Source organism: Zerene cesonia, unplaced genomic scaffold, assembly GCF_012273895.1.
Source record: "Zerene cesonia ecotype Mississippi unplaced genomic scaffold, Zerene_cesonia_1.1 Zces_u006, whole genome shotgun sequence".
In the NCBI taxonomy this organism is placed as follows: Eukaryota; Metazoa; Arthropoda; class Insecta; order Lepidoptera; family Pieridae; genus Zerene; species Zerene cesonia.
This window is the reverse complement of record NW_024045136.1, coordinates 395,843-407,980: the sequence shown is the minus strand read 5'-3', so window position 1 is coordinate 407,980 and position 12,138 is coordinate 395,843. Positions and strand designations below refer to the sequence as shown.

The 12,138-nt window shown below is 33.9% G+C and overlaps 1 protein-coding gene across 1 annotated transcript; it reads right to left on the bottom strand.

Annotated features, from left to right (window-relative positions):
* Window positions 1-5,815: 5,815 nt before the first annotated feature.
* On the bottom strand, window positions 5,816-10,913 carry LOC119838876. The gene is made up of 9 exons (XM_038365018.1): window positions 10,898-10,913; window positions 10,565-10,707; window positions 10,013-10,077; window positions 9,211-9,363; window positions 8,642-8,727; window positions 8,036-8,115; window positions 7,344-7,436; window positions 6,761-6,851; window positions 5,816-6,543 (listed from the first exon to the last, which is right to left on the bottom strand). Exons 1-9 carry the CDS (start codon window positions 10,911-10,913, stop codon window positions 6,416-6,418), a joined length of 855 nt encoding a protein of 284 aa, XP_038220946.1. The 3' UTR covers window positions 5,816-6,415.
* Between the last annotated feature and the right edge of the window lie 1,225 nt (window positions 10,914-12,138).

Sequence of the window (12,138 nt, the reverse complement as noted above, 5' to 3'; positions counted from 1 at the left end):
AAATTTGTGTTCTGTTTGATCACAGAATCTTGATTTCAAAACGGATATGATTTTCCGAAGGTTTGATTAAATAATGTATGTGATCAAATATCTAAATGTAAAACTTTAATAAAAATCTGATTTTCTATGTTTGTTTTTTATTTGAGATACTCTTGGGGATTTGGCGACATCTAGTGATTGTAAAACTATTCTCTGTTTGAACGAATTTATCCAAAAAACAGAGGTTCTGAAATTCTACTAATAATATTATAAATGCGAAAGTTTGTAAGGATATGTGTGTGTTTGTTGCTCTTTCACGCAAAAATTAAATTTAGTACGAAGACAACTGGACAATTGGAATAACATAGGCCACTTTTTATCTCGATATTCCTGCGGGATGCGGACTTACGTGGGTGAAGTCGCGGGACGCGGCTAGTGGACTATATTTCGACGCTCTTTTTACAACAATTATAAGAAGAGGGTCGAAGACATAATATTGTCTAGAATCGAAAGTGATATGTTTATGTGATAATATAGACTATTCCAAATTTCATGTAAATCGGTTCAGTGGGTTTGTCGTGAGAAGAAATCGAACTGAGTTTCCTATTTTCGCACTAGTCATAAGGATTTTGACACAACACCTATTCTGTTTTTTGACAATTGTATTTACAGATAGAGAATAATATTTTTATTAAATTGTTGTATTTAACTATATTTATAGATTCTTAAATTATATACGCATAACGTCAGGAAATGTTAAAAAAAATAATCCTGTATTCTTCAAAAAATCGTACAGTAGTTTTTTTGGAAGGATAGTTTTGATTATAATTTGTTTTGAATGTAAAATTGTATCACAGATGTAATGAAAATTGCGGAAGCCTTTGGCTATTTACGTGTAAATAATAAAAGACGTAAGCTATTTATTTCTGAATTAAGTCATTCAGTCAGAGGCTCACTTAGCAAACTGTCCCATTTTTCACACATCACGCTATCTGTTGACGTTGATGTGTAAAGTCAAAGTACTGTGAGCCCTAACAGACGACCTCACCGACCGGGATGTTTCACTGAAAGCACACAGAATCTTTTTGTGATTCTTAGTTTTTCAGATCGATCTGACAAAATATGTATAAAATATCTAAATTCCGGACTGAAAAATTAAGATTACGAATTCAGAACGCACATCTTTTTATACATTTCTTTTGGCGAACACACACCAGAATTAAGATTATGAATCATCTGTTACGCTGCAGAAATGGTAGCATCGGAGGCTTGTTAAGCCTGTGATGCTGAATTTTAGCTTATCCGGTGTGTTTGTACTTTGAATAAAACCGTCTTATGTGGACCCGAATTTAACCTACTTTCAACGGACAGATTTAATTCTTAATTTGTTCACTTTTAGGAGGATATAAGGATCGGTATATTCTTATGCGTTTATATTGTTATTATCCTCATTAGGATCACCAGGATTAAATAATATCCATTGTGTATATTGTAAAGTGAGACAGTTGAGGTAATTCTATAAATGTTTTTTTTGTTGTTTTTTCAACGTAAGATATGTGAATGTGCGGCACACTACCGAAAATCAGTATCTGAATTCAGACTGACATTCCGGCTGTGTGAGGCCGGTCTATGGCTCTCTGCTCTCAATTATCAATTAACTTATTTTCTTTAATATACCTTTTTTTTTAAGTGGGGAAATCTTGCATAGATATCCACGGCCTCCGGAGATAAAGCCGTGGGTTATGTCGGATTCCTACCGACCAAAACCCCACTGTGTTCCGTCGAGCCACTTAAGTGTAGGGGCCACGGGAGCTGGTTAAAATTCGTCCGCGACTTCTTAAATATACCTAGTATTAACATAGCACAACACAAGAGTGAAAAATAAAAACACAATTGACATAAAATAATTTATTAATATAACATTTTTACATACATAACACATCAACCAAGAATCACAACACAATGATTTGTGCTTAAATTAAGGTATCTTATCTGAAATGAAATAACACAATGCTATTTTCAAATTCTCACAAAATAAAAAAGCTTCTCTATCAAATTAATACTTAAATAAAACTGTATTTAAATACTTTCATTAAATAAGATAGTACACAGAATTAAAGTCAAATAACAATTATTGAGTTTTACACCCACATAAACCTTCATTACCACGCACACACGCACAGGGTATATTTAACTATTTGATATCTTCATTATTAATTAATCATAATAATTATTAATTTTATGAATTCACCAAAACATAATTGGTATTATATTTTATCATTCCGTACCCTAAGTGTAAAAGGAGACTATTGCTTCGACTTCGTTATCCGTCTGTCTGTCACCAGGCCATATCTCATGAACCGTGCTAGTAAACCGCTATAATTATAAAATCAAATAATAAAAAAATCGAAATTAATCAACGTCTCTCACGGTCATAAACTGGATGGCCAACTTCTTTGCAGTTACCTTTCACATTTAGAAATTAAAAACTTTTCAACGGATTTTAAACGCGATTTATTCATTATAATATTATTAACCCGACGTTTCGAACACTTTGCAGCGAGCGTGGTCACGGGGAGACTGCTGTTCTGTTCTGACTGTTCGAAACGTCGGGTTAATAATATAATGAATAAATCGCGTTTAAAATCCGTTGAAAAGTTTTTAATTTCTAAATGTATAATACTCGCGTGAAACCAAACACAAGAAAATACTATCTTTCACATCATATCTACAGGACCCCGTAATGGAATATAATTTAATATTCCTTCACGTATGTTATAGAGACAAATAAAAGTATGCAACGATATATCGCTTAAATGCTTAATTGGCGTGAATTATTAAAGTACCATTGGTCACTTAAAGTGCGTAAGTATTACTCAAGTATTAACGCACGACAAGTTAATAAATAATAAAACAATAAATAAATTATTTAAATAATTATAAACGGACATCAATAAAAGCGTAGTTGAATTTTTACCATTATGCGGCATTCAGATGATTTTTAAACGGATTTTTTTTAAAGAATAGAAAAAAATCTGACATCTCGTGATCACGCAACAGCAATCGAATTTCTTCTACTCTTTAAATATTTTTATAAAACACAGTTTGTTCGTAACTAAAACCGAAAATTGGCGTTCTTACATCATAATGTGTATTTTGCTAATATATATACTCATATATTATCAAATATATTATATTACACAGTCCAACCCTATCTTCGAACCATATTAATACAATATATATCGGATATTTATTAATAAACACACCTAATTACTTTTTATTCCAAACACACTCAGATGTTTTTAAACGATATATATAACTATATCCTGTTTATATATTATATGTTATGAGATCATAGTCATTAGAGAATGGGATATTTTTATATTTACAGAGAAAAAAATTAAGGCCCTAATTTATAAATAAAACAGCTGATTAAGTTATTTTTCGTGAGTGTTTAATAATAAAATATATGTAATAATGTTATTTTTCTTATTTATTATTATTCGAAGACATACTGAATTTTTGGCTATTAGAATGATATATGCACGAATGTATTGTATTTTTCTAAAATTTAAAAACATCCGCTGTACCATGTTATTATTGGTAACCGATAGTTCTAAAAATAATGTAGCTGAGGAGTTTGTATGTTTGAACGCGCTTATCCCAAGAACTACTGGATCGATTTCAAAAATTCTTTGTGCTATTATATAAAGCTTTCAATATTATTAACTTCATTATGCGTTTACTAAATTATCATTCTTGTATTATAATATGTTTTTTTGTAAAACACTGATTTAAATTACACTATACATTTTAATGTTGTGCGTTTCCTTTAGACCACGCATAGCCGTGTGAAAAGCGACTTCATTATAATTGAAATAACAATTCCTGAGATTAGCCCGAACAAACACTCAAGCTCTTCTTATCTCGAACTACGCTTTTAGCTTCATATTATAAGTATGTATAGATAAAACATTGTCATAACAAAAATAATACACATACAAACTGACAAATTCACTTTCATTTACCCTAATACCGCAGGTAGCGTCAGCCCACACTAGATATATATCTAAATTTCATTTATTTATTCTAGAATCTAGACCTATAAATGCGTGTCTAGACTATTGGATATGTCAGTACAATGCGCGGGGACGTATTAAAAGAAAATGCAGTAGAATAAATTATTAGGAACTATATATCGCTATAATATAGCAATAGATATTTCTATGAGATCTTAAGTCTTATGATAAAACCAAGTAATTTGATTAATAAAAACATAATTAATAATCGCACACATAATTTTAATAAAAAAAATTACAAAAAAGAATGAATAAAAAACAGGTTTTAATCTTTGGATTTTTTTGATTCATCCTTGCTAATATATAGAAATAATCGTCTAGACATGCTGAACTGTCGTTCATATAAAATAGACAGCTATAGCATTTTTATATCATGTACACAACAAAAACACAGCGATAAATGTGAAACTTTCATTTGTGGAAAGTTGGTTAAAAATGGCGGACGTTCAACACTATGATACATATATGTACCTATTTTTATATAATTATTTTTTTTTACTACATAACAGTGACCGATGTCCCAAGATAACACTATGAATTCTAAAATTCCATATCAAACACATAAAATCACACACAGAATTATCGAATAATTAAACCACAAATATAAAAAATGCAGTCGGATTGGGAAACACACTCTTTTTTGGAGACGTCGGTTAAAATTTATTCCTATTATAGCTAAAAATGCGTATAAAAGCTATGGATCATTTTATTAAGTGGCCGTTTATTTTCTGCTTATGCATTATTACTGGAGATGAAACGGATACCAGTCTTATCCGGATACCGGTTACCGGATATCCGGGACTTCGGATATCCGGAGAAACATAGAGCCATCATTATATCCTACTAATCCTATCCTATCCTACTAATATTAAAAATGCAAAAGTTTGTAAGGATGGGCGTATGTGTTTGTTGCTCTTTCACGCAAAAACTACTGAACCGATTGCAATGAAATTTGGTACATATACAGCTGGACTACTGGAATTAGTCAACTTTTTATCCCGATGTTGCTACGGGATACATACTCACGCAGGTGAAACCGCGGGGCGCAGCTAGTACCCCACAATTCGTCCTTAGTCCTATATGAGTAGTGATTAATTAATTATAATCTATTACGTACATTAACTTTTGTGCGATAAAAAAATCTTAATCTTATTATATTTCTTTAGTGATACTAATTAAATAAAACAATTAATGAGTTTTTTTTCATGACCATCGGATAGACCGGATATCCGTCTCAACTCGCGTTATTATCTAATATAATATTATTTTAAGCCTGATCTAAATAAATAGATTTCAATATAAAAACCAATAAAAGAGATCGAGGACTACCAATTCTATATAACGTTCATTGCATATTTAAATAAATCCTAAATAGCTTTCATATAATTAATTGATGTAAAATTAATAATACTAGAAGTAAAATACACACAACCTATCTTTCGAAGCGAGACGTATTATTTTGAGGCTATCGTTTAAATAAACTCTAATTATATTATGAATGTCACAGTGACTCTGTCTGTTTGTCACTGTTTCACGCCTGAACCACTGAATTCATTTGAATCAAATGCTGCTCTTTCACGTAAAAACTACTGAACCAGTTGCAATGAAATTTCGTACGTAGATAGATGGACAACTGGAATACCATATAGGCAACTTTTTATTTCGAACTTTTTTATTCCTGCGGGATACGGACTTACGGGAAACCGCGGGGCGCAGCTAGTTGTAAGATAATTGCATATATATACTTGTTTAGTAATATTTGAGCTACAGATAAAATATTGTATTAAATTAAATATTACCATAATCACAGCAGGACGATTAAATAACATCTTTAAAAAAATCATTTTAAATCTGTTATCAAATTAATATTTCAATAAATTAAAAATGATATTCAGAAGCAAGAATACTGTCCAGAATATGTCAGAATACATTCCAGAATCAAATAATATAATCATAATATATTCCAACAGTGGTTTTTAGGAACAAACAGAATATTCTAAATCAAAAATAGTCTATAGTAAGTAATCTATTTTATACGAATTTATTAATTAGAATATTATAGAACTAGGCGCTTTTATACACAACACGACATCCATAATATAGAATACTGAAAACATTCTGTTCTGTATTCTACATATTATAATTATTATACCAGAACGCTACTAACACGATATAAAAATAATACAATCGGGCACGTATTCCATAAAACACTGAAAATAACAAACAAAAAATACTGTCCGCAACGTAGAATACATCCAAGAATCGAGTATACCGACTAGAATACATTCCAGAATCGGGTAAACGGCCTAGAATACATTCCAGAGTCTAGTATACCGTTCAGAATACCAGAATCAGAATTAAAATGGCGCCGCTTCGTCGAGCGTGTGCAGCCAGTTGAATATCATCATGTTTCGTTCGTATTTGGACAATGGACGACCCCTTTCTCTCTCTAAATCGGCGGCAGTCAGAGCCAAGTGTGCTGCTTCTGCAAATAACATAATAAATAAATATATCCCTGCTAATTATTATCACATGAATATTATAAATGTGAAAGTTTTTTTGTTTGGATGTTTCTCCAATAATTAAGTTGAAACTACTGAACGGATTTTGATGAAATTTGGTATATAGACTTGGGTGATAGGATACTTAATATCCTGATTAAATGCTCCCTTGGGAGAAAACGGGAATCTTGATATTCCTACCTGGGTGCACGTAGGTTGTGTGTTTGTTTGGCACGGTCAGTGTGGTCGGTCCCGGGCCGGCCACAGCGCTCACTGCGCTCACGGCTGCCGCCTGAAAAACGTAAAAAAAAAATAGCATAGCAGACAGAAAACTTGAACAAATTAACAAATTACAAAGTTTGAATTAAATCTGTCCATTTAAAGTCCAAGTTATGCATCAAGGAGTCGGTTCCATATAAACATACAGGTGAATATATGAAGGCGTATTAAAACAGAGTTTTTACTCTTTGTATTGTATTTTTACAATGCTACTATATTTTCACTATAATCACTCACCAACCCAATCGCTCGCTCACTCACTAACCCAATCGCTCGCTCACTCACCAACGCAATCGCTCACTCACTCACTAACCCAAACGCTCGCTCTCTCACTAACCCAATCGGTCGCTCACTCATTAACCCAATCGCTCGCTAACTCACTAACCCAATCGCTCGCTCACTCACCAACCCAATCGCTCGCTCACTCACTAACCCAATCGCTCGCTCGCTCACCAACCCAATCGCTCGCTCACTCATTAACTCAATCGCCCACTAACTCACTCACCTCCAGCTTGTCCAAGTTAAACTCGGACTGCGAGACTCTTTCCAGCGCTCGATAGGTGGTCAGCAAACGGCGCTTTATGTAACTCTGGCGAACCTGAGAGAAAAAAAACTCAATACATTATTTAAATCTCTAATTCGTTAAATTGTATATTAAACTAGCTGTTACACGCGGCGACATTCGCGTTTTGCCCGGGAAAATATGAAATATATCTATGTGGTGCTAATCCAGACTATAATCTATCACTGTACCAAATTTCATACCGATACGCTGAGCTGTTTTCGCGTAAAAGAGTAACAAACATTTATACATCCGCATATTTAAAAACTTTCTCGTTTATATATATTAGTATGATTGTAACTTCAATGGTGTGCAAATTTGATTAAAATCGGTTGAGCAGTTTAGGAGTCCATCGCGGACAAGTAATTTATATGCTTCCTGCTAATAACTATAACTAATCCTTCCTACTTCCTACAAATATTATAAATGCGAAAGTTTGTAAGGATGCGTGTGTGTTGGTTGCTCTTTCACGCAAAAACTACTGAAACCGATTGCAATGAAATTTGGTACGTAGACAGCTGGTCAACTGGAATAACATATAGGCAACTTTTTATTCCGATATACCTACGGGATACGGACTTACGCGGGTGAGACCGCGGGGCGCAGCTAGTATAATATAAATATTATATATTTACCCTTTTATTATCCGTTGGCAGGGTTTTCTGAACCGAAGGTATCGGATGGGCGCGTTGGGGAGACGGCAGTTGGGATCCACCTACTGAAACGGGGTTGCTATCATTTAAAACTATTTAATTTTTTTTTTTTTGCAATATGGCAACAATGAAATTTTTCCAATTTCCAATTGCTGAGGTCCTATAGTGTGAACTATTCAATTTACAATTTCTTAATATGGCAATATTTGAATTCTTCTTATTTTTTGGGTCTTACAGTATGTCTTTATGATAATTATGATAAAAAATGAAAAGTTAAATTAATCGCAAATTGCTAAGCTCAAAACTCAAGTGCTCAACCGTTTCGGCTAACATTTATAGGATAGAATTTTTTTTTTTAATCGACTTTCCCAAAAACGAAGGAAATACTTAAATACTTAACTCCCTCCCCCCAAAAGACGTGGGTGACCTTCGTGTAGAGAAGAATCATTAATGATTGCATTTGTATGGCGAAAAATTCTACCATCATTTCACACCACCACAAGAGAACTTATCCCAAGACATTCACAAGACATTCCTAATCCGAAATCGATGGGATTCTAATGAGAAAGTAGCGCATTTCCATCTCACCGGCCACCCAAGTGCTGCAGGATCTTGATGCCGCGTTCAGCGTGAGGGCCTCCAGCGCCGCGCACAAACCCACTTCTGAGGTCGCGCTGGAATCGATTGATTGATTTATTTATTTATTTATTTATTGATTGATTGATTGATTGATTGATTGATTGATTGATTGATTGATTGATTGATTGTCATGAAATATAAACCCAAAGTTTTATGTTTTGTTTGCTTGAATGCACTAATTTTAAGTAAGGCTGGTTCCATGATCAATTTATAATTAAACGAAATGCAATACTAATATAACGAAGATGTTTAATTGTAATGCAGATACCCTACTAATATTATAAATGCGAAAGTTTGTAAGGATGTGTGTGTGTGTGTTTGTTGCTCTTTCAAACTACTGAACCGATTGAAATGAAATTTGTTACGTAGGCAGCTGGACAACTGGAAAAACATGTAGGCAACTTTTTATCCCGATATTTCTACGGGATACAGACTTACGCGGCTGAAACCGCGGGGCGCAGCTAGTATGACATAATTGCATGCAATGGAAGTTCTAAATGTGCATATCGCTATCTCACCATCTCACAGGCGCGGCGGGGGCGGAGGCCGACACGTCGCCAGCGCTGAACGACCTGCGAAGCCCCAGCTGTGCGCAAAGGGCGGCGCACCCGGCGAGCAGGTCGCGGCACGCGTCCCCTTGTAGGGGAATTGCAGGGGAGCCGCGGCGGAGGCTGGGGGAAGGATATCATTTCATTTATCAAGTTTGTAAGAGATTTCATCTCTACAGTTGGTAATTGGTTAGCAAGTTTTTGTTTGAATATTTTCTTTCTTTTTAAATATAACTTATTCTTTCTTTTTAAATATAACTTAATGTTTTCATGAATGAAACTTTCTATATATCGTTTTAAGAATAGGACTTTAGTGCGTTAAAACAGTCAGTTGGATTACTTTTCGCTTATTATTATTCATAGAACAAATATAAATAAACAAAATCCATCCTACTAATATCATAAATGCGAAAGTTTGTGCGGATGGATGTGTGTGCATGTGTATGTTTGCTGCTCTTTCACGAAAAAACTACTGAACCCATTGCAATGAAATTTGGTACGTAGACAGCTGGACAACTAGAATAGCACATAGGCAACTTTTTATCCCGATATTCCTACGGGATACGGACTTACGGAACCATAATTAAATAAAAAATAATTTTGAACTTTGTTTGCTGCCTCTTTAACTTTTTACTCAGTGAACCGATTTTTATGATTACATTTGATCCAATTCTGACAATTTGAAGGCAGTTTAGTTTGTTTAAATTAAATTATTGTCATGTAGTTATTTTTTAAAAGCAAAAGAGATAAGGAAACTTACAATGCACCATACCTTATAGATTTCCCTTCAGGATTGGGGCTGGCCACCCTCAGAGAAGGATCTGGACCCTGGCCGGCCTGAAATTTTTAATTTACGCATTCAGTACATTCCTTAAAAAAAACAAATTCAATTCATTTATAAAATTTGTACTATAATAACTGGAAGATACTTGCGGTTTGCTTTGGCTTCGCCCGTGATGTATATATAGATAGTCCATAGTTGCTTAAGCACCCAGGGGTTTTTTTTTATCGGTACAGACGTTCCTGACATTTGTGCATTCATACTAATAAACTTTTCAGGTTTATATTATCAGTATAGTATAGCTTCTTGTGGACCACAACATACATCTAGTAATTCTCATTTTTTTATTCACCAACCAACTCAATTCAACCTCTCTAGGATGTCTGGGATTAGTCCAATATAACCAATATACATCTATTTAGTTTTCAGGCCTACCTTCAAAAGCTACTAAAAAAATCTCCAAGTAACACTCTTCGGAAATCCACACTATACTATATTGCTTTCAATAAAATCAGTAGCCGAAATAGATATAAACCAACTCACCTTCGAAGCCAACAGCTTCAGCACCCTAGCGTCAGACGCGGCCGACGAGACACTGAATAGGGACAGGTCCGTGGTCACCGATTCGTGCGAGGGAGAGCGCGCTACGCCCACACCCCGCCACCCCTCGCCCGTGCATAACTCCACTGGAAATTATTCAAAACACTCATGTCTTACGTGCTAGTGTGGTTTTAATAAATGAGTATGATATATGTACAATAATGTTTAACATTTAATTATGATATTTATTTTAGAAAATATAAATTGCAGGTAGTGGGCAAAATATTCATGACCTGGTGACTATAGCCTGGTTAGGATCGGCAGACGCATATTCACCAGGATATTCGGACATTCATTCAAGATGAGAAATTTTGAAGGAATAGAAAAAATTTGATCACGAGGCAGGATTCGAAACTGCGTTTCTTGCCTTACCGTAGCAACGCCTAGCCTCACGGCCACCCGTGATCCCGCCACAGTAATCGAATTTCTTCTACTCTTTCGGTTTCATGTGCCTAAGGCTGATTCTTTCAAAATTTCTCATTTATAAAGCATTTCAATGGTATAAAACTAAAAATTACATTCATTCAAGAGTTTAAACGGTATTAGTGCTGTAAAAATAATTTAAGCTTCCTTAATATATCAGGACACAAAAACCACACCAAAGTTGCTCTGTTAACAAAGACATACTCTTTACATTAATATTACTAATGTTCCGTCCCAGCTTGGCCTGAAATACAAAGCTAATACCACTCAGGGATCACATACACATCCAACAGTGGACATATTTATGATATGCAGTAGTTCCTGAGGTTAGGCCATTTATATCACTTGTAATGATAATTTTATGGTATAATAAGTAAAGTTTAATTAAAAACATTAACAGATTTCAATCAAAACATATTCATTTTGAACTAAAAGCTAGCCACATGCCACATAAATCATATTCAAAACCAGTAAGAAAGTCTTAAGAAACTATGATAATATGTATATACCCCACAATCCGCACAAATAGAAAGGTGCAAATTGATCTATTTATTCATTTATTTATTTATACACTTTATTGTGCTGCCAACAAAATACAAAAACAACTTATACTAAAAAAAAGGAGATACAGCACAGAAGGCGGCCTTACCACTACTATAAGTGATCTCTACCAGGCAACCAACTTAAATATAGATAGCAACATAATTTAAAAGGAGGTAGGTAAAAAGTAAAGCATACATAACAAATAAAAAAAAAAAAATCTACTTTCGCCTTCCCTTCCCTTCCCTACCTTTCCTTATTTCAGCCACCAAGATTTTTATAACAAAAATGTGATTATTTATATTATGTATATCATTGCAGATATTATAAAAACATGAAAAATATACAGACCTGGGTTGTGGCTGTTTTTATATGTATATTCCACATCAATATGTGGACCCTGATCATTTAATTGAAATTTTAAGAACAGTATGAAGAAAGTGTTTTTTTTTTTTGAAGGAAGAATACAGTTCTAATAATATAATACTTAGTCTGGCCATAAATACTGTTACACTTAATTATAAAAAAATATTACATTTGAATTTCGAATCTGT